The sequence below is a fragment of the Sylvia atricapilla genome, chromosome 2 (genome assembly GCF_009819655.1).
Source record: "Sylvia atricapilla isolate bSylAtr1 chromosome 2, bSylAtr1.pri, whole genome shotgun sequence".
Classification (NCBI taxonomy): Eukaryota; Metazoa; Chordata; class Aves; order Passeriformes; family Sylviidae; genus Sylvia; species Sylvia atricapilla.
The window spans coordinates 83,692,009-83,715,467 of record NC_089141.1 but is presented as its reverse complement, the minus strand read 5'-3'; the positions used below and the strand labels follow the sequence as shown (position 1 = coordinate 83,715,467).

The window sequence follows — 23,459 nt, the reverse complement described above, 5'->3', positions numbered from 1 at the left end:
AGAGAGTGGGTCACTAGAAATTCCACTTTTGAAGGGGAATAACAGCTGGACTGCAGCTTGGAAACAGCAGACTAGACTGCAAATTTAAACCTTTTTGCGCCTTGTTGCTGCTCTTTGCTCTTGCAGAAAGACACTGGTGTCCAAATGAGATATAGCAGAGAATAAACCATAAATCTGTTGACCATGATATGAGAGTAAAATGTGTATTTTCATGCTTTCAATGAGTCTTTCTACCTGTTATAAGAGACTGGGTATCTGTTTTACGCTCACATAAATCAACTGAATGAGACAAGATTTTCATATATGTGGAAAGTGGCGAAACGCCATGCAGGACCAAGCTCAGTGTCACCCTTGGTACATTAGTGCTCCACTGAATGTCAGAGAGACTTCAATTTGAGGAAATGCAAGCCCTGCCACTAGCAGATGAGGAAGTACAGACATGAAAATTACCTGGAACAACAGGAAAACCAAACTTTTCTTGGCTAATTGTTTCTTTTATGGTTTTTTCTTGGAAAAAAATGATTAACAATAGAAGTCTCCTTAAGTCTGAGCCCTAGTCATTTAGATGAAAACAGATTCTTAGGGCAATTCTGGGAAAGCTACTGCTATCCAAATAAAGAAAAATATATTCCAGACTGAATTTTCATTCCCACAACCTAATGATGATCATTGCAAGCTACAAACCACAGTATGAGGTTCTTAGGGAATGACTGAACTGATCATTTACTATTGACCAGAGCTCACTTATTTGTCTAGAAGCTGTATTTCACTTTTTTTTTCTGGGTTTTTTTGTTTGTTTGTTAGGTTTGTTGGTTTTTTTTCCACTTCAGACTGCAGCCAGATCCAACAGGCACACCCATGGTGGGATCTTGATTACTCTGATCCGAATTAGGCAAGTCACGCCCTCCTTTCAGTCAGAGAAGAGAACCAGACTCTTCAAGGGCATGATACATCTAATCCTAAAGCAGGTATCTAAGTCAGACCAAATGAACTACACTTTTTTTTGTCTCTCCACTGGTTTTATGTTGAGCCTTACAGATCTGTAGAAGATGCATTAGAAGTTGGGTGAGGTGGATCTGTCTCCCAGAGAGAGGCATGCTGGCAATTAGTGAAGGATGTTTTCTGCCACAGTGTTATAGCTGTCCCAGTCCCTTTGCCAGAGAAAGCAAAGAGTTGGATGTATGGAGTACCACTGTATATAAATACATTTTAGAATCTCAGTGCATTCAACATCTCAACTCAAGAGTATGACTTAGCTCTTGCAATGCTTTTTACATACACTGATCTTAACTGCAACCCTTTGCCACAGAATGTACAGGCCCTGAGTGCATGTGCTGAACCTGATGTATATGGAAGTTGATGCCTCTCACAGATGCAGTTTGTGAGCTTTGCTTTAGGTGTGTCTCTGGGGCCCCTGGAATCAGAGAAGTCTCTGACTTGTTGAAGCAGCACTGAACTAATGAAATTCTGTAGAGGGCTTGGGCCAAGTCCTCTTCTTGTTTAGAGCAGCAGTTCCCATTTATGATATTGTGTCAGATTCATCCTGGTATTATTCCACTTATTTCACCAGTGATAAAATGTTGGCAGGAGCAAGGAAAGCAGGGTATGTCTTTTATGTTAATTATATCCTATTCCTTCGTGGTGCTGCACATGACAGCCATGATGAAGCCCCATGGAAGCCAATTTCTATACTGTCAGAAGCAATTTAAGGGAAAGAACGGATTTCATAGCCAAGCTTTCAGAATTTTTATCACATTTTAATTTCATGTCCAGCTCTCATTTCATTACCTAGCAGATGCAGATTCTTCTCTATCCGCAGTGCTGACTGAAACAGCAGCTCTTCACGATTTTCAATAGAGGATTCTGCCTCTAAATGATTTTTTAACCAACAGCCATACTCTTCCTTGCTGAGAACCTATTACAAAGAGTATGTGAGGGCACAGTCAATATGATGAAAAGGCATTCATACTTTACTGAATAAAATGAAAAAAGAAGTTATGAATCAAGAACAATAAAATAATAAATACCTTCAGTAATCTTTGTCAAGACTCTCCTTAAAAGCAAACTAAAAGCCTGCATTTACTTACTCTTTTTGCAATACAGAGGGTCCGCAGCCCATCTACAGCATAAAGATTAAGGTAATTCTGGGTTTTGCTTCGGATTTTTTTTTGATGTTTGCCCCGAGGGTCATCTAGATAAGAAAAACCCATAAATTACTTGTTGAAAAATAACAGCAGCTGAATTGCCTCAGAGAATAAAAACTTGTATACAGTACTCACTGTACCAGCACTCTATAACTGATACTTTTAAAGAAGTGTTGATATTTCCTGGGAAACTCAAGTAAAACATTCCATTAAAAAAAAAAAAAAAGTCTTTTTCTTCTCTTTCCTGTCTTCCTTCTCAAAGAAGTCACCATGAATGTAAGCGAGAAAGATCTTTTGTTTTACTCCTTAAGTATTTCTTCCACCTGAGTATTTTAAGAAATCATGATAATCTTCACAGCAAACATTACTGTCAGGAATAGAAGCATTTTAAATACACTACTAGCAAATGTTTTTCCACTTCTCCACAGCTCATCTTGTGCAGAAAAACAACATTTAAAAATAGCACTCAGTCTTCCACCAAGGCCAGTATCTTGAAAGAAGTGGAAACAGTGCTCTGTTTTGTATATTGAAGTTCATGAAGGTCCTTTTGTCTGTTAGCGCTGTACTGATACTTCCTATCAGCCTGAATCAACACAAGAAGTTCTGGGTATCACTGTGATTTCGTTTAGAGGAGAATTTGCACTTGCAGACCTCACAGCTAGCTTCTACTTCAGATGCATCAGCAAAACTTCCACTTAGCTTTACTCTTAACTTAAAGCCATGTGTAACCACTCAAAATGAGGACTGAGCATCTGTTTTGCTCTCTTTAGCTGGGACTGGTGCAGTGTGCTCACTCTGTGATCAACATAGAGTAATGAATATGATGGCAGCACATTTTGTTCCAGCTTATTACATGAAACGATGTCTCTGAAAATTAAAAACAAGTGATAATGATTTTTTTTAAATCATCTAGGATCGAGACAAGTTCATGAAAAATGTACTGTAGTAATAATCTTTAATAATATGAATTTCAAGGTTAGCACTTAAGTAAATGTACAAGAGGGTACATTTTTAGATTGGAACCACTGAATGAGAATGGTTTTCCTACTCCCTGATGTGATATATTTTTTTTTTACTTAAGATGGAATATTTTCAGGGGATGTAGAATCATATCAGGATATAATTCTGTAACAGGAGCTGCTCCTAAGTGCAGTATTTGAGTTACTGGTACTTGCACAGGAACTAGTCACTGAGTTAGGTGACCACTCCTCACCAGAAGTCTGGGCATCTCAAGAGACCTACTACATACTCAGTTCAGCACTGAATGTGCTCACCTCTCATACTGAGAGCCTATGGGCACTATGCCATTATATTGAGCACTTAATACAGGTATATAAATTAGATGGCATAAGTATCTTACTGTTTATACTTTTGAGGGCCCATTTACCCAGTGTGCACTCATACTGAATTTGATCTTGCTATATGTTGACTGCATACATATATCTGCCTGTCTATAAAGTTACACAGTATTCAACACTTTCACATTTATACAGGAGCAGAGTGCATAATTGGACATTCAAATGCTCCAGCACAAATACATACATGTATTGATTTTGTAGGAATAAGGGAACTGTGAGCTCGGAATCCAAATGTTCTGGGTTTTGTTCCATTTATCCTGACCACGTACCAGAACATTTTACTCACTGTACAGCTATTTCCTCACCTTTAAAGATTTTTCTATCCTTTCTAGGTCTGCAAAGCTGGGAGCATACGTACACACTTGTTCCTAAGGGACTCTGTGAAGATTGTGGTATTTCCTGCACATGTTCATTTCAGTTCCATCTGATTAAGGTCATGTGGTGAATACTGACTGGTAGGAATATTCTCATGGGCCTGTCCATCTACCTATTAATACTACCTATGCTATCACCATTGATTGTCTCAGATATATTGTTCCAAAAGGACATCCCTACAAGTATTATTTGCAATTAGAAAGCCTTTTCTTACACTATATATGGAAATATGTATATAAGGAACCAGCAGCCTAACACAGTTTCATGTTGCTACTTTTTATTACTGCATTATAACCTTTTTTTGGCACATGTGACTGTTGTATAACATAATATTTTCTTTTTCTAGGAGGAGTACTGCAGCAAAACCTTTTTGAGACTCCTTGTATTAGTGAGGGTTTTTTTAACTTCAGAAAAATAAAGCAGGCAAGCATTCTTCCTAATTTATTCTGATACATTAACATTCTAGAGAAAAGTGTCATATTTTTTTGCATATCCCACATGAAATTATCTTATGGGAGTGGCTATTTCAGTGGCTCACTGATTTCAAATGATGCAAACTTCAATAGGTGCTTAAACACAACAAAAGCTGTTTCTATCCCTTTAAGGTTAAATTCTATCCCTTTAAGGTTCAGTACTTCAGATCTGTCTGAATACCACAGGTGCTAATGCAAGATCATGCCAAATACTCATACCTCCTTCAATGAACAAAGACAGCAACTCTCCACAAGTAGAGATGTGTATACTATTTTCTGTGCAAGTTCTCATTCCCAGCATATCAATGACAGCTAAAGCCTCTCATAGTTCATGTGCCTCATCAGTTCTACCCTGAGATTTATCTTGTGCTCAGAAGTTAGAAGGGGGGAAGGAATCTCTTGCAGACAAAACCCAGTTGTGGAGATTGCTTTTAGCTGGGATTCAGTGTCTGCTCTAAGCAGTGTGACCACATGCACCATGTCAGTGAAAAACAGCAAGAGAGTCTCCTCCAGAAGAATAATAGAGAGCTAGTGGCCTTCTGCTTCTTTATTTCCTTCCACAATCTCGAGCTGCAGAAAGCCAGCACAGTCATTGTTTTCTCAATGATTTATGTTCACAGCTCCTGTGTGAGCTGGGTATTGACTCGAACAGTAACTTTCTTATTTATGAACATGGTGACTGTTGAGATAAAGTAAAAACAATACACTCTGGGGAATAATTTCAAGGCTTTTGGAAGTATCTGTTTGCTATCAGAACACAGTAGGTTCCACAGTCTTAACTAGATATACAGGCAGAGCAAATGGAATCAATTCAAAATCTTTTTAAAATTTGAAGCTCATGACGATTTATATTTTTCTATAAGACACAAAGAAGCTAAAACATAATACTTCTGGCTACTGATTCCAGGCTGTTTTTCTTGTCACGTTCTAAAATACTCTTTCTCCCAAACAGGAATCTTTGTTTCATGCCACGTGGTGTTTGAGCTGGGAAATTACAGACATGGTGCTGCCTTGGTCCTTCGGTCTAAGGGCACAAGTCTCAAGACACAGGCTTGATTAGTGTAGAGTTTGCATGTCCCTGAAGCACTGAGAGAGCAAAAACCAAGCTGTGGGATTACCTGTCATGTCCATTCACTTTTTAGTAATTTCCTTAAAATGATAAATGACTGAATTCTTGTAGCACTACATCTCCACTCACACACACATTCCACCATCACCAGTGAACTGGGTAACACCAATGACAGATCCCACAATTGAGATAATAGCCACAATATAAATCTTTTGAGGCTCCCTCTACATCCACTGGCACTAGGATACTGCAGGCAGAGACAGCGAATTCAGTTCCAGGAGTGAAAGATACTTAAGAGAAATGTCAAATGTTTTTCAGACAGATCTGCTGAAATGTACAGAATTACTGAAGCCAGCAGGGCCTTAAGAGGACTAGAAAAAACAAGGGGAACTGCTTATGATGTTCTAGTGGCTGCACTTTACGTTGCAAAAGCAAAGCACACCAGAACTCATAGTTCAAATTGGGCTAAAAAAACCCCCAAACAAGCAAAAAACCCAAACCAAAACAAGAAACTTCCTGCACAATTTCAGAACCACTTTCAATTTGCTTGCCTGTAATGATGGTGGAATCTGTATTTGCCCAGCTACAGACATTGCTCATTCCCACAGTGACCTTCAGGAACTCTGTTTCTTTGACATATATCATCTTTGATAATGTCATCATTTTTTAATTTTATAACTGGCCTTACTGTTTTTACCTAGGTGAGTCCTAGACCTGCCGGAAATTTCCATGAAAATTCCTTGATCCATTGAGTCTATTGTGAATAGACATTGCAGCTTTGAACACGGTCTGTTATATGGTGGCAAAAAATTTAAGACCTGGCATAAAATATTTTTTCTTTTCTAAAGGCTCAGTTCTCATTCTGAGAACTCATTTCCAATCATTCTTTTCTAGGTATTAGAATTTTTCAGTGCTAAAAATTCTCTATTAGTAGTTTGGAAGGAAAGAAGTTTCCATAGATGCTCTACGTGCCTCCTGTGATATTAGATCTTTGCTAGAAAATTATTCATGAATACTATGTTGTTAGTTAAGGACAAGTTGTTCTTAATTTTTTTGGCTCAGCTTTGATTTATATGGCTGAAACCAGAAAACTAATGCCAACATTTTTCTGTGTTTCATTAAACTAAAATTACACAGTATAAGCCTTTCACAATTGTTTACTCCAACTAATGTCAAAGTAACCACAAAATCAATGCATTAGTGAAACATGGGAAGTACCTCTAGCACTTTGGGGCTCTGTCCATTCATATTGGAGTAATCTTTAAACACTGGATGAAATTCAGTGTTGAAAATACAGTAAGTTAGATGCAAACTGATTAATGCTAAGTGAAACCTATGAGTCTCCTCTAACTTCTGAAAACTTACACGATTCATCTTGAAATCAACTGATTATAATTAGCTACTTAATGTTGTCCCTGCATCCTAGGACATTTGGGTGCTTGTGAATTCTCCATGCTCTAGGGAAATTCCATGTTCACAGCTACATGTCTGTTGCTTGCTGGTCAACTATTTGAAGCCAGGATTTCTTGTCTGAACAGCATCTCTCCATCTTTTGCCACAGCCTTTCTATTTTGATGGCTGATTGATTCACATTGCTCTTTAGCATCACAATTAAACATAAAAAAATGTCCTGATTATTGCAACATATTTCAGCAAAAGGACATAAGGAGTTAAAAATGAAACAGAGGGAAGCAGCAATAAGAAGTACTTCAGTTTCATATAAAATACTCAGCTGTCCAAGCACTGCCCGGCAGGTTTTTCTAAAGAAATGTAAATTGCTTTGGCCAAGTCGCAAGAAAATCCTTTAAAATAAAGCTTGCTAGTGAAAGATCTTCTACAGAAATTATCTTCACTCATTCGTCAGAGGTAAGGAACCAGTAATTTGTTACAAAAAATTCGCAATAATTACAAAGTATTTAAAAGAAGGTAATGGTTGCCTTCTACAAAATTAAAAGCAGGCAAGTCCGCTTGCTAGAGACAAGGCAGTAAGATATGATTAGATCTTCAGCAACTAACTGACTCCCAAGTCCCCCAAAGGTAAGTAAGACGTGTACCTGAAGAGCAGGGGAGAAGAAGATCCATAACAACTGAATCTGCTCCTTTAGTGTAAACATTTATTTCATCTGTGAGAGGATGCCTGACCACTACTGACATCCTCTTCCTGATGGAATCAAAGCCCAATGTATGTAATACTTCAAAGCTTAAGGTTCCCAGGTGAGGTAGCTCCACTGATACCTGGTCAGATAGCCTTCCAACCAGAGAACAGTTATATGCCCTTGCTGCATAGACGAGAGCAGCTTCATCTGGACTCTCTGCTTCATAACGGAGTTCTCCTTCCTCAGGTGCACCCCCCACAGCCATCCTGCCTTGCTGGGAGCTGTAGCCATTGTTATTCATCTGTGCAGAGTATGCCAGCTTCTCTTCCAGTTTTAATAAAGTGCTATCTGTAGATGTAGATGAAAGCGTGCTCAAACCAAATCTGTGCATTGATTTGCTTGTAGCTAGACTAGAGGAACTGCTGCTGTTAGAGCCAGAGGTCAAGCGGCTTGGAGTGAATCTTCGTATGAAGTCTTCAATGGTTTTTACTGGAGATTTTAGTTCAAATCGGTCTCTAACCTTGAGAAGAACATAAACCACCAATGAATAAATGCCAAAGAAAAGCTGTACAAGAATTCTGACACTGTTAGTCAGTCTAAGCATCTCCAACTAAAGAGTGAAATTTCTTTTAGGGCAAAAAGTAATGGTATTTGTATTTTGAGAAAGGAAAGTAAATGGACAACACTGACTCAGCAACAATAAACTCACAAGAACTTCAGAATCATACCTGTGTATGAAAGCACATATGTTTGCATTAAAACAATTTTTTCTTCTTTCACCGCCTCAGATATGACTAATGGATAGTCTATCAATGTTGCACCACCACCATTGGAAGTGAATACTAAAAGCAACCATTAGTGTGAAACCTTGTCATCCTTTGTGCATATTCAGTGAAGGTAGTGGAAAAAAAGTTAATGCAGTATTTAGCTATTGAGAAGGAGGTATCTTGTAAAAGTTAAGTTTAATGAGAATATGCCAATGCTGAAAATAGTCTCAAAAGACACACATTGCGATAAGTAATTTCCCATCTCTTTCAGCATTGAAGCATTTTGCTTCAGACTTATCATTCATCTCAGTTCACACTAATCTGTTCTAAAGATACAGTAGCATTACCAGTAATAGCATATTCATAGTAATATATATTATATTATTGTGTAACACTGTAGCATTCCTGAAACAGCAGAACTGAGCATTCTCCAAATGTTTCCTTGGCACAAAACCACATCATTTTGCAGACTAGTTCACTTTTTATTCCAATCTGGAACAGAAGCAAAGTGCAGAATTTTCTCCAGGATGGAAATTCCAGCTGCTGGCGAGCTTTAATATTACATTCCATTATAGTTTTGTCTTACAGATCATCTTGGGATTGCGTTCTTGAAATTCTCATTCATCAATGACACTAGTTAAAGGCCAATTTAAGCACTAACAATCATTATTCCCCATAATGAGCTTAAGATGCATATTTTACATAGTTTGAAATTTTAAGTGATGTTTTTCAAGTGTATTTCTCTTTTTAAACATTTAAAAAATATTTCAGCCTTTTCCTAATTTAATCCATATATATGAAATAGTTATTCACTGACAGCCTATATGCTTTTCTGGTAATTTCTGCACATTTACAAATTAGTTTCCACACATGCTTACATATTTATGCTTATTAAATGATTAAGTTACAGTACAAGAAATCAGGGAAGTTTCAGAAGTATCCTAAAATTGTTGATGAAATCATATCTTGCCATGGAGGCAAGTGAAATAGCTGACACACTCCATTCAGCTAATGCACTATTAAACTCACTCAGTCACATAGTGCTTCTACAAGTCATCACAACCCACTCTAGTTGTTTCTCACTAGAACAAGAGGTTTTCATTTCCCTAGCTTACAAGATAATTTAGTGTCAAGGCAAAAGAAGCCTGAACTCACTTTTCCTTTTTCTTTAACTCACCTTCTGTCGGGGCTGATTTGGTGCCGTAACCACAACTGTGTTACATATAGTCAAAGCTATGAAGAAGTCGAAAACATCACACAGTTCTGGACTCAGATGGGTTAATGGTTGTTCATGGCTCCTCATGACCTCCAGATGCTTTGCACATTCATTCACCTTTTCTAACAACCTGGGGTCAGGTGTGATGTCCTTCTCCTAGTAACAAACACCAGTGATTAATATCTGTATTTCTACACATTTCCAAAGCAGCAACGAGCAATTAAGTATCCAAAACACTGTCAATATCAAGAGTTTTGGGGTGGCCTTGCACCACTGAGTAGAGATGGAGAGAACTGTAACATAGTTACAGACAACAAACAGTTAACAATGAGCCTTCTGGTAGAAATGATGTGAAGTATTTATAGCAGCAATATTTATCTACTTTGGAGGTAGTGGAAAGAAGAAGAGTTACATACTAATTTTCCTCCCTCTTTCCTGTTTAATTCAAGACATTTATTATCTAATAGTAAAATATGGTACACTGCAGAGACCAGAAGTGTGGGAAAAATAGACAGCAATGACATTTAAAATTTGGCTTTACAAGAGCACAAGAAAATGAAACCATCTTCAATTGCTTCTTAGAGAACAACAATCATCCACACATTTGAAGTTAATTCATGAGGATTTTTTATATTGAAACATTGAGCCCTTTCAACTCTATTTCATCAGTATTTTCTACCCATTTAATAGAATTCTTGTCAGAGCAACAGTATTTTGTAACATGGAGGGAGGCAAGGGTACAAAAGATTAAAAGATAAACTGATCTAAGCCTCTTTTCTTAGTAGAATTCTATCTCTTGATGCTCAGCAGCTGATAAATATGAGCAACCACAGAACTCCACATATAAAAACTCCAGCTTGGAATTTTATCAAAAAAGCGTACTCTTAACTGAAATCAAGAAGTTCTACCAGTGCAAACAGCATCTTCCATTGTATCTGTAATTTGCTTTAAGGGTGAATTTGTGTCAACAGTGCAACAATGCAAATTGCCTGAACAGACATGACTTGGCTTCTCTCCCCTCTTATTACCATTCAGCTCATGTGAAACCTACACAAAATTACAACAGTATAAAATAAACCAACATTCTGAAATGTAAAGATGTTTACTTTTTAAAATACAACACAGGCGGTTGACTGATAACCACTGAAACACACTAGAAACTATGCTATGGTGTATCACAATAGTGTCTAAGAATTGGAATAGATGGTGTCCACCCCAGCACTTGATAGTTTTAAAATTCTCTGACAAAAAGAAAAGGCATATGCAGAACAACTTGAATCTTTGACCCCAATGCTATTCTCAGCTTCTCTAGATAAAAGGAAGACATACATTTTCTTTCCAAAATCAAACTATAACTAAAGCAAACCTTTGAGATTGTCTTTACCTTCAGCTTCCTTCCAAAGACAAGGCATTTAGATAAGATCTATGCAAACACTTCATTGTTTTTGTACAAACAGCTGTGACAACAAAAGTAAAACCACCCAGATGAAATCTATAAGGTCACACAATGTGCTACAGATTTCTTTACCTTTTTCTTTCCAGGCATGGTTCTATTACAAGATACAGGACACTGTGCATTTAGTTCTCATGACTTACCATTGGGCTACTGAATGCAGTGTGCTTTGAGAGTATGCTTGCTCTTTTTGCTTCAGCTCTGCTCCCCGTGCGCCGGTGGGTTTTGGTGCTCTGGCTCCTGTGTATCACTTTGATGCTCTGGTGGCTGCAGATACTGTCACGCTGGGACAGAGTTCCTCCTTTTGGGGCTGCCTCTTCTTCTTCAGAATCAGGTTCTTGGTACATTGCTAAGCGTTTGGCTATCAGCAAAAATAAAGATGGACAAATGTTGCCTATGTTAAAAGTGGCTTAGAAAGAGGGAGAGGGACATGGTGACATTTTTTAATGTAATCTGATTTTAGTATTATGCCGTGTTTTTTCAATAATAATGAATGATTCCATTACCAGGAGATATAGTGTAGTATTACTTGAATGGTAGTATCTAATGGAGGATGCAGACAACATAATTAGAAATGTAACACAATGCACTGCCTCCCTTATCATCACATTTCTCTGAAAGGCAGTTAGAATCTGCAGTAATTCAGTGCATCTCTGAAGACTATTCTCCAGCTCTGCCTGATGAAATCAACCAAGTAATTTGGTCTTCACTGAAATCTGAGTAGGAAATAAACAATTCAGAATTTTTTCCTGTCATTTCCAACACAAATTTCAAATAAAGTATTTTCCAGCAAAAATGTCACATCTAGTGAGAACCAGTTACTGACACTTGAAATGTACCCAGAACAACACTTCTACAGAGCACTACTGCCTTTGTTTTGCACACAGAGATGAGGTAGAGAGCCTTACAGCCTTGCTTAAGGTCAGGGCCATTTGCTGCAGAGTGGAGACATGAACCTAGACTCTTGACTGCTAGCATAGTGTTAAAACCACCGTGGAGCCTGTCCCTTCTTCTCTGCATGATAGGACAATGCAGCATGCAGCATGAAAACCAGGGTACCCCCACCTGCTGCAACACTTGTTCCTATCACTGTCTGCTGCAGTGACCGATTCCTGGTTTACAGAGAATGAAAGTGTTTTTCCAAATTAAATATTTTAGATGAATGCTTCCTCAGTGAAGAATCCAACTAAGCCAATTAATGCTAAAAAACAATCCTGGCAGTTGGATATACAGATATCAGAAAGGAAACAGAAAGCAGAGGGTGTGAAACAGCCGTGGAATCCTGCCCCTCTAATGACAGGCTGTTTAGCTCTAACTAATGTTCAACATATTTTTTCATTCCTAAAGACCATGTGCATTTAGTAATCTGGCTGATTCATTAGGCAGGCAAATGCCACTTTAACAGGTATCTATTTATTCCTCCATTATGTATCCATCGAAAAGCTTTTCATTATGCTTTCAAAATAATCCACACTATACAGTACAAGTTCTATACCTGTGGCTCAGTTTGCTTTGCTTCTCCAGTGTAACAAATTAGATTTTCCTAATAGCAAATGATAAATGACTAGCATGTAAGCTAATTATTCAGGTCTTTAACAAACAAAAAATTATTTCAAAATACTTCCTGAGAAAAATCTTGCATCGTATGTGGTGAGTTTGGCACATGATCACTTTTAATGTAATTAGCTTTACAAACAAAGAAAAACCCACCCTCACAATCCACTGCAGTTTCCAAACATGTTTTAGCTGTCAGAAAGCAGCTGGAGGAATTAAAACCAGACCACACACAGTACATGGTGATAGCTCTATCACTACAGTATCACACATCATTAGTTTTTTTCAACTCCATTTGAAACATGCATAGTCTTTGTGTGAAATGTGGGAAATAGGAGTTTCTGAGTTCTGGCTGTGACTGCACACCTGGTCACTGCTCTAACTCTGTGCCCAAGTATGCAATATCCTCCACTGCACTCTGGCTCCTCCTGGCAAAAAATTCAGACCATGGATGTAGAAAGGACCATAGCACATTTGGAGACACAAAGACTGCAGGACACACTGCAGCTCACTTCTGCCCCACAGCTTGCATAGAGCCCTGCAGCCCAGGTCCAAGGATGATGTAAACTAATGGTGAGTGACTGGGGAGTTTTCTTCATTAGCATTATTTGGTGGGATACATGTACCTCTATGTTACATGGTGGGAAAGAAGTTGAGCAACAGCACGTTCACTGTTAGCTAGACAGGTGCTCCTTGAGCCACACAGCTTCCAAGAGAACTGCACAGCACTGTTGCCTTATCCTTTCAGTACCTATCTAATTCTCTCATTAATATTACAGAACCTACAGATCAGCTCAAAGAATTAGGGAGGTCACTGGTCTCCCTGGTCCTTCTGTTGCATGGTAATGAGCTGCAAGTAAATGAAGTTTATTTCACCTCCAAAGGTGCTGCAATTTCATGCACCTGCTTTGGGCCAGTGCAGTTCTCTCCCATCACTCTTGCCCACTAATTCCCACTTTCTTCTCCTCTGCAAGCTTTTGTGTGCATTTCCAGTGGAAATGCAGATCCCTATAGAGTGAATTTAACTCAACTGGTTATAGGTTTGTCTATATCAGAAGCAGTCTACACTGAGGGCCCAAAATGAATTGCAGCACCTACGAAACAGAAATCCAAACCCTGGATCAAGAAGAGAGCCAGACTGCTCCCCCAGAAAAACAGGTTCTTTTCAAGGAATGGGATGGATGGATGGATGGATGGATGGATGGATGGAAGGAAGGAAGGCAGGAAGGAAGGAAGGAAGGAGCCATATGGATATCACAGTATGTTAATTTAAGATGATGCCCCAAGAACCAGAACGGAGGAGCACACTGAAAGGCTTTTGTCCCTCTCTCCACTGGGCAGGTATAATGGAGTATGCATCTGGGGAGGTATGATGGAGTGCACAGGCTGGGATGAGGCCTGTGTGAGGGCAGTGCCCAGTCAGACAGTACAACCTCTGCCTTCATTATCTTCTTCAGGCTCCATGTTATATGCTGCTAACCCCAGGCTGAAAAAAAACATTGCTCAAGATGACACAGCAGTAAGGTTTTCTTCACTTTATCAACATTTATGATTTAAACCATTTTTGTGCCTCATTTTCACTAGCAACAAAACCCGTTTCAAGCAGAGCTGGTGCAGCACGTGAACACAGCCACTCTCAGGAAAACTGTAAGGAAAGATTGTATTTGCCGTAGAGATAACATGTTCACCACAGATGCTGGACATTTGAATTGTACATTGACAGAAATCTGTGTTGCTTCTTCTCATAACAGGTAACATCCCTTGACAGGGGAAGGATTGGTTACAATTACTTACTTCAGCTTTGCAATATGTGCTGCTCAGTTGGTCCAACTCTCTTCCAAGCAGAGGGTTTTTTTAAAGGATACATTTTCTTTAATAATCATAGCTACTTCAAGCTTCTGCTCTGAAAGTAAGTCTAGAGTTGTAAGACCTCAAAGATCCTTAACTGAATATAATTTTATTCCCTGCATAAAAACTCCACAGTTAAGCAGAGAATGCATTTCATGTACAATTCAGAGTTATGCCTGCATACCGTATCTCTGGATCCCTCATTTTCTTCCTTCTTTCTTGCACTATATCTAAACATATTTTGTTTATTCAACACAGCAAAAGCTGTTCCCTAATGCAGCACTCAGTTTATTTATTAGCATTACACTGATAGCATGGTTCTTTTTAGTCTATGTAATAATAGCTATCTCTTGCTCCCTATTTTTTTATTATGTTTTATTGTAGCACATCCATTTAATTGTTCTTGCCACTGAGAAAAGGGAGGAAAAGGGAAAGTAGGAACAAGACTAGAATCTCATTTAACCAAATCAAATGAAATTCTTCTGATACAGATGGTATAATTTCAGTTTATACCAAGGGAAACTTGACAACAACAACAACAACAAAAAACAAGCCTGAGCACCTTTCAACATTTTCTCAAGTGCAGTCTTACACATTATGCAACAAGAATTAAGGAGTTTAAAGAAATAATGAAACCCAGTTCAATCATTATGCTATGGCTAAGGTTCACATTGCTTCAGCTGTGCAGTGCGTGCTTCTTTGGGAACATGCTGTTCTCTCCACCCACTCAGCTCCCTCCAATTGAGAACCTTTTCCTGTGAACATTATAACCTGAAAGACATTGTTGTGGGATACTTTTCAGTTTCAGCACTGAAAATTGATGGCCTTGATCTTTTTTTCAATCCAGTTTCTTATTAAGGGCAAAGAAACAAACAACTCAGGTAACACAGCAATGCAATTTATGAAAGTCAAATTTCACTGTCCTGTACTTCATTTTATATTTATGGCACAAAGAAAAAACAACAATTAATACTTATTCCATTAACCCTCTTTTATCTTTCAGAAGACAGCAGGAAGCTATAAATAAAACTCCTGTAGTAGCTGCCAAGTATTCAGAAGATAAATTATTTATCTTCTTGAAGATAAATTCTTTTATTTAAAAAAACCCTTTTCTTTAATTTAATTTTGATTTTTTTTCTGTTTCACCTTCCATGCCATATATGTTCTATGAAAAGGAGTCTATTTTGCAGGCTGACAGAGACACTGTTGCCACACACCCAGAAGTTCCACTAACTTAAAATGTGCGATTAGGAACCTGTAAAGAATTTCCCTTCAAGCAGCATAAAACTGCAGACCCCCTAAACCAGAATAACTTAAGCTGTCAGTGTGCACTATTTCACCATGGAAAAATTCCATTTTGCCTCAAACCATTCAATAAGGCTGCTACTGAACTGTCACAAAGTAAATCTAGATGTGCAGCACACCATCACACCACCTTATTTCCTTATTATTTTTAAGTGCAAGTTTATTTCACTTTGAAGTGCACTCCAGTGTCTACATAAAGATTCAGTCAAGCAGCTAGAATGCTATAAATTTGTGCAAGTGTGTTGACATAATCTTAATTTACTTTGCAAGAACTTGCCCATAAGAGCAAGTCTTGAGATAAGAAAACACCAAGATTTCCCTTCCTCTAACCTCCTGGCATCCCCAGGTGTTAATAACCTTAAGGCCTTCATTAAGAGCTCTCTACTCAAAATGGAGATAATTCCTTTTTGCCTGAGATTTTTCAGAAGAATTGTTGGTGTAGGTATATGCTTAAAGAAAAGTATTACTTGTCTCTAGGTATGAGTAATTCTGTCTTTTATAGGATTTAAAATGGGGCACTCCCCATGTACTGAATTCTACATCTGCTCATACTGGTTCTCTCCTTAGTTACCAACTGAAAATTTTCAAGAAGAGTAAGAAAGGTAAAGAGAGACTACAAAAAAGCTGCACAGAATGCTTGAAGCACCCAGTTCTGCTAAAGGTTTTCAGCTTTCCAGGACAGGATAGATGAACTATGCTGATTTCTGAAGCTTGTCAGATTTTAAAGGTGGCAGATGAGATACTCCTTTAGAAGCAACTGATGCATTTATGGAAAAGGTTTTTTGATTTCTATGCCTTAAAAAATTTTTCTCTGATATGACTGGACTATGCAGGCTATGTTCTCATGATTACACACAAAAAGAGTAAGAAAATTCCGCTACAAAGCAACCCCCTAGACTAGGGAAATTTTTTTAACATTATGTATTGTCCTGTGAAAATCAGTTGCTAGCCAACCTTCATCAAGAAAAACTGGACAGCATAAAGAAACTCATTCTCTCTCAGATTTAGTGAATAAGAAACTTCTTAAACAAGAGAAAATCACTGAGGTTTTTATCATCTACCTTCACTTCCATAAATTTCTCTTATTCTTATGTTGTCTATAGCTTTTTTCAGTCATTAGAAGGAAGGGGGAGAAATTCAAAGAATGAAAAATTCAGATTTTCCAGATTTGAGTGGTTGTATTCATGGAGATTCAATTTGTGTTTTGTCAACAGCTTCATACAATGGGGTAGCCAAAACTAGAAAAGCAGAGATCACATCCCATAGGCAAGAGGGTGATTAATGCAGCATTTGGAAAACAACTACGATAAATGTCAGGCCAAGACCATCTGGTTGTAGCTAAATCATGTAAGGACTTTCAGAAGCACAGTTGGCTTTTGGGCACCTACTGTCTCTGGGATTAGCAGGCAGACTTGGGGCATGGCCAGTTCTAATTGTTAGAAGCTGTCTCCTAGCCTGAATGAAAGAGTGCTGATATGGCCATGCAATTTGACATATAGGGAAACAATAAATTATTTCTTCTTTTTTGTGCTAACATTCTTTGGGCTAGAAGGTAGTGCTGATTAGAAGAATAATTCTGGGATTTAACCAGAGTATAATGCAAATGGGTATTCTGTAAATATCCAGGACATTTATGAACGGGACAATCCTTTTTCTACATGGAATGGTCCATGACATACCCTACTCCTGAATTAACACTCTGCCAGTCAAGAAAGCCTTTGGAGAAGACAACAGTCATACAGACACGAGGTGGGAATTCTCTTTGTCTGTACAGAGACATGACAGAGAAATAGGCATTTACTGAAGAGCCATCATAGATGTCTAAAAAAATCTGATAAATTACATCCCACAAATGTTTAATTTTCTCCCATAACTGTAGACTTACCAGATTACTATTGCCCGTGCAAATATTAGCAATTAGGTAACTAGTAGCTGATCCTTGTCAATACAGTCTCTACAGGACCCAAATGTGCAGTGCAAATTCCCATAGTTTGATGCAAATCAGTGCATAATCCACCACCAAAATACTATAAGTGACCTCAATATTGAAGAGTATTTCGTAGTGCTTCCATCATGGAACTATTATTAAGTATGCTCAAAATTTCCCCTACATTCCTGGATTACTCTTCAGTACTAGGCTTTTGCACAGCAGTACCCATGAGTAATACTTTGTACTACCTCCAGCTGATTCTGTGCAAATTATTGCCCTCTATTATTCATGTTTTTGTCATCTCTTGTCTAGACTAAAAACAATGCAATACTCCTGGGCAAAGCGCCATCCACATCATAAGAAACTTAGAGCTCATAGAGAAGTCTGCAGGAAAACATTTTCTCCAGAACATTCATGAAAACTTGTTTCCCATACCTAAAAATGTATTTAGTCTTGCTCAGGGTTTCAGTTTTTATGTTAAAGCATGTAAAGCTTCAATCCTGTGTAAGGTCTGCATAAACCTCTGTCATGAAAATCATAATTAACACTTCCCTGTCTGATGCAAAACAGAGCTCTCCCTCATAACCATAAAGCTCACCTTTCACAGGGGGGATTTATACAGCTTTGTGGTATGAATTTCCAAGGAAAAAAATGATACTTCCACCATTCAGGAAAAAGACCTGCTGCATCAAATATGCCATAATGAACACAATATAGCATACACCTTTAAAGTAGCTCCCAACCCCCCCAAATTGCTCACTGCACGTATAGGGAGAGGAAGAAGGGGAAAGACCAATCTATGTATCAGGGAACTCATGTGCATTGCTTAATTCACTCCCTGAGTGCAAGGAACTGAGATACAACAACGTCAAATGCAGTACAGTAACAATCCCTGAAGAAAATAAAAGAATGGGATAATTTCTTATAGCTCTGAATAAATTTGAGGGAGAAAAGTTTATAAAGCAGCATAGAGAACATTTATGATGACTATTCACAATCTCTTGGTTGAATAATTAACAGATATGCAGTAGTCCTAGATTATGCAGAAAAAAAAATGCTTTAAAAAAACCCAAAAGTTCAAATGCTAGGAAATTCCAGACCTGAACTTGCCAGTGTAGTCATAACTCTCCTGCTCTGTGTGTCTGCATGGCTTAGCCCAAGAATACAGGGCCTCCAACCGACTGCAGTGGAAAACTTGCCAGATCATCTTGACATGGGGAAAAAAGTCTGCTACATCTTAGCCTTATTCTTGGATATGGCGGAATGGTGCTGTTATAACTGAAATTTCTATTCCAAAATGTATGCCTGAGGCAAACATCTGGCATGATAAATTTGAAGCAAATAGTTACAAGATTTTTACAGCTATCCAAAACTGAAGACAGGAGCTTATGAGCAAGGTCAAGCAACTGGAATGACAGGTACTGCTACCCCACCCCAGCAGAATAACAAATTTAAGTCAAAGAGCTCAGAGCAAGGTTATCTCCATCCTTAGATATCTACATTCACAGTGGAAAATGACCTGTTATCAACAGCTTTTGCATCATGACCCTTGTACAATAATTTTGAAATAATTTCTTCATATACAGTGCTACTCAAAGTTTGATTCCATTATGCAAAAAGAAATACTTGGATAGTGAAGACCGTTTCATCTTTGAAACAGATCAAAAAAGGCAAATGCATTTGACTTGACTTTCTAGCATATATGGTAGACTCAGATCACCCACTAAGTGAAAGATTTTAGAATTTTCTATTTCATGCAATCTTCAACAAAATCTGATACACAGAGCAAGATGGCATCAGTTGTAACATATGCAGGAAATTCAGATACTGTGGTATAAGACACAGAAAAGTGGCTGACAAATCATTTGTAAGTAAACACACAGCAATGAATTTTTGTTTATGCACACCCTAAAACCAGAAAGAGCTGTGATAGACATTTTATCATATTGAAACAAGAAGGCCTCAGCAGCAGAAAAGATAACAGATGGTTATAAAATCAAACTTCAGAATGGAGCTAACAAAATACTTGAATAAAGAATAGTATTTATTGTGTTACTTATACTGATTCTAGAGAACGAAATAAATAGAAATTATCACAATTTATATAGAGAATTATAGAGAAAGTTCTATTTTCCCAACAGGGAAAAATCCAAAATAATAAAATGCTGTGTAAATATTCTGTGTCAATTTAAAAATGCTATTTTCTCAGAAATTTTATATTGTCTGGAGTTACAATGAAGTCCAAACAAAGCCAAAGGTGAAAAGAATTACTGAAAAAACCAACCTATTTATGCATCCCGACACCCTTTTTGGTAGTGACATTCACTTTGTTTTCATTAACTTTTATATTGTAATATGAAATTGTAAGAGGAAAGTGTGCACAAACTTAGATTTCTGTTAAATTCACTACATCTGAAGAAAAAAGATCTGAACATTCAATACTCAAACTCAGGGGTCTGAGTTCAGCCAACTTATCATCTGATGATACCAAGCTCACAGAAGTGTCTTTTCTGCACTATTTTAATTGGCAATAACATCATTCTTGTGAGGAACAGAATACACTCTGAAATTAGTATAAACAAGCAAACAATAAATGGCAGAGAAGAAGCAAAAAAGAATGAATAATCAGAGTGTCACAAGCAGATTTAGGATTCCAACAACATACTCCAATTCTTTTCTCTTTCTTACCTACTGTACAGAGGTAGGAAGTCACAGGTTCTCCCTAAGTCCTTTCCATAACACTTACAACACTACCCAAAGATCCAGTTTCTTGAAAAAGAGTGTGTTAAATTTAAGGTCTCAGTACTACTTTAAAGGAGGAGAAAAAAAAAAGAACAATCTGCTACTTCAAAGTATCTTTCTGATTTAAGATCTTGCCATCTTTCTCTAAAGCATGTTTTAGAGTTCCCAGTCTATTTTGATTCTTTATCTTATCCTGTATCTTATTTGAAAGCCAAAATTCTGTAGTGCTCTTTGAGAAAACTCCCTAATCAGAGATCTTTATGTGTTGTGTAAATAAGAAACTTATTTTTTGCAAACAGGAGTATTGTAGCTATCAGTATTTTCCTGCATACAAAATATGATTTGAAGCATTAAGACCTGTTCTTTCAAAAATACTGGTAACAATAATATGTTAGAGAAAAATAATATAAACTACAAACATCATAAAATAGGAAATCACTTCATAATTTTAAAAGGATGAAGAAATAACACAGGGATGACAACTCTCACACTGCCTTGTGAAAACCAGTAATTTTTTACTGTTTTAAGGGACTGATACTTGTGGATGCTCTCTCAAATTCAGTGTTCATAGAGTAAACATACCTGACAAACACTTTTCACACAGGAGTGCTGCAAAGAATCTGACAAAGGTAACATAAAATACACAATTCTATCCGATTATCTTTCTTGTTAATATGAAAACTGGCATCTTTGTCTGCATTTATTTCTCATTACAAAAGGATAATCTCATCGCAGGTATTCAATCAGACACAAATCTAGCTGTATGATTAAAATTGTCATTTTACATTGTATGCTTCAAACACACCAAACAATGTGATACCAGCAGCATCATTCAATTTTCTTACATCAGCCATGCACTCAAGTGCTTTATTACATCAGGAGCTAAAGCCAAAAGCTTTAAATGTCTTTAAACATACTGTAGACATTACAGAATACTCTGGTAAGATTGTCATTGCTAGCTGAACACAGCCATTGAATTATATTGAACTGAAAACAGCTGTTAAATTTCTTTTGTTTTCCTTTTTGATTTAAGATTACAGCAACTTTTATGACTACTTCAGTTTGCCCAAAGTACAGCTGTTAGATAGAAAACGTGACCATGAGCTCACCGTTATCATCATGGGAATACTCTATTCCAGAAACAGTACACCTTCGGAAAACCATCTTGTTTTCAGTAAGTGTCCCAGTCTTGTCTGAAAAGATAAACTGCACTTGACCCAAGTCTTCTGTGATATTTAAAGCACGGCACTGCAATTGAGAGTCTGTTTCTTCATCATATAAATCTTTATCTTGATGAATAAAGTACACTTGACAGATTTTAACTATTTCAATAGATACATACAAAGAAATTGGAATCAGAACCTAGAATAAACAAAAGGGAAGAGAATTAGGAGAAAACAGAAGCAAGAACACAATGAATTATTAAAGCTAGCTAACTTGGTACTAGACTGGAACATAAAGAGGTTGTGTACTTTAAACATCTACTCTAAAGTTATTATGATGTTTAAAGAGTTTATTTACTGTGTAAGATGAGGAAAACCTATGGTGAATTGCAGAGCTGGAATGCATTATTATGTCTCGAAAACTGATTATCAAAACATGGACAGAAGCAAATATTTCTTAGGCTAATAAGCTGAGCTTAAACTAGTTGGGGAAGGAAAAAAAACAATCCCAACCCAAACCAGACCATACAATCAGAATTCTGTAGATGTGAAAGGACTGAATAAATTTGTTCTGTATAAATAACAGAGTGTTTACAAATTCACTTTGCAGGAATACAAGAAACAAAATGAGAAATGTTAATCTCTCCCTAGGAACAATATCTTTGGCCTTGGCTTTTGTACTGCAAATTATTTGAATGAAGATCACATTTTATAAGTGCTGAAGGAGACATGAAAAGACTTTCAACTGTTTCTGTTTTGTCAAAACTACACAAAATACCTAATTTGTACCTGAGTTTTTCTCCGCAGATTTTTTTTCAGGATAGAAATTCTGACTGCATACATTGTTTAGTTTTCTGAATTAGATATGAGGGAGAAATTTTAGCATGTCTGTAAGTGGTGAATGTGGTCATTTAAACAAAAACTACAGTGAAATGTAAGTGTTTAAAGAATTCTTTGGTGAATTTTCTTAACCAATATCATAACCAAATCCCTCAGGGTAAAAATTATTTTTACAATCTTTTTCATTCCCTCTTATAAACAAGTTGCTGTCTCCAGTAAAGCAACCTCCTTCAGTGTCCCACGAGGCAAACTTCCATATATCTCAGTGACATGAGGTTCTTTTACTTCTCTGAACTTAACCACCTTCATCATTCAAGATATTTCTCCCCAGGTGCAAGAAACTTTTAACAGAGTTTGTCACCTGGCTGACATGCGGTTTTCTAAGAGGAATGTATCTGAAAAGCTGTTAAAAGGTCTAAAATTAATTTTCATACCACAACACTGTACTCAAAGTGGCATCCTCAGTCTTTCAGGTGTTGCTCCACAGTGGGTAGTTAGGAACAGTAAAGCTTGTTTTCTTATTCATGGGGTTGTTCCTCCCCAGGTGCAGGACCCTGCACTTGCCTTTGCTGAATTTCAGGCAGTCCTCCTCTGAGCATCTCTCCAGCCTGCCAAGGTTCTTCTGAAGGGCTGCACAGCCCTCTGGGGTGTTGGCCACTCCTCCCAGCTTGGTGTCAGTGAACTTGCTGAGGAGGCATCTGCCCCTTCATATGAGTTATTGGGGGTAAGTTAAACAACACTGGGCCCAGTATTGAATGTTGGGGGCATCACTAGTGACAGGCCTCCAAACAGACCCTGTGACACTGATTACAATCCTCTATCATCTTTTTAGTGCTTGATTAGCTTCTTACATGCCTTAAACAAGTAAAACGAGTTCTACACATATTGCACATGTGTAACTTCATTGCAGCCAACTAGGAACAGGGGTGACAGCATGTACAGCTTGATTACCTGGAACACTATGATCACCGTCAGAAATAAATACACTGAAGCTAAAACAGGTGACAAATATTTGCCATCTGGTCCTGGAACATCAAAAATTGGTTTCTTCTTCTCACCATACTGCCATACCCATAAACCATGACCTGAAGAAGAATTGGAAGAGAGAAAAAAGCAAATTAACTCC

General features: G+C 37.6%; 1 protein-coding gene across 1 annotated transcript in view; it reads right to left on the bottom strand.

Moving 5' to 3' along the window:
• Positions 1-23,459, bottom strand: part of ATP10A (ATPase phospholipid transporting 10A (putative)) — a 118,371-nt gene that overhangs the window by 17,019 nt on the left and 77,893 nt on the right. Inside the window, exons 6-12 of the mRNA XM_066313592.1 lie at positions 23,285-23,418; positions 21,440-21,692; positions 11,095-11,312; positions 9,460-9,654; positions 7,474-8,035; positions 2,088-2,191; positions 1,789-1,915 (exon numbers count right to left, since the gene is read on the bottom strand). Coding sequence (XP_066169689.1) covers positions 1,789-1,915; positions 2,088-2,191; positions 7,474-8,035; positions 9,460-9,654; positions 11,095-11,312; positions 21,440-21,692; positions 23,285-23,418 — 1,593 coding nt within the window. The remainder of the gene's footprint in view (positions 1-1,788; positions 1,916-2,087; positions 2,192-7,473; positions 8,036-9,459; positions 9,655-11,094; positions 11,313-21,439; positions 21,693-23,284; positions 23,419-23,459) is intronic.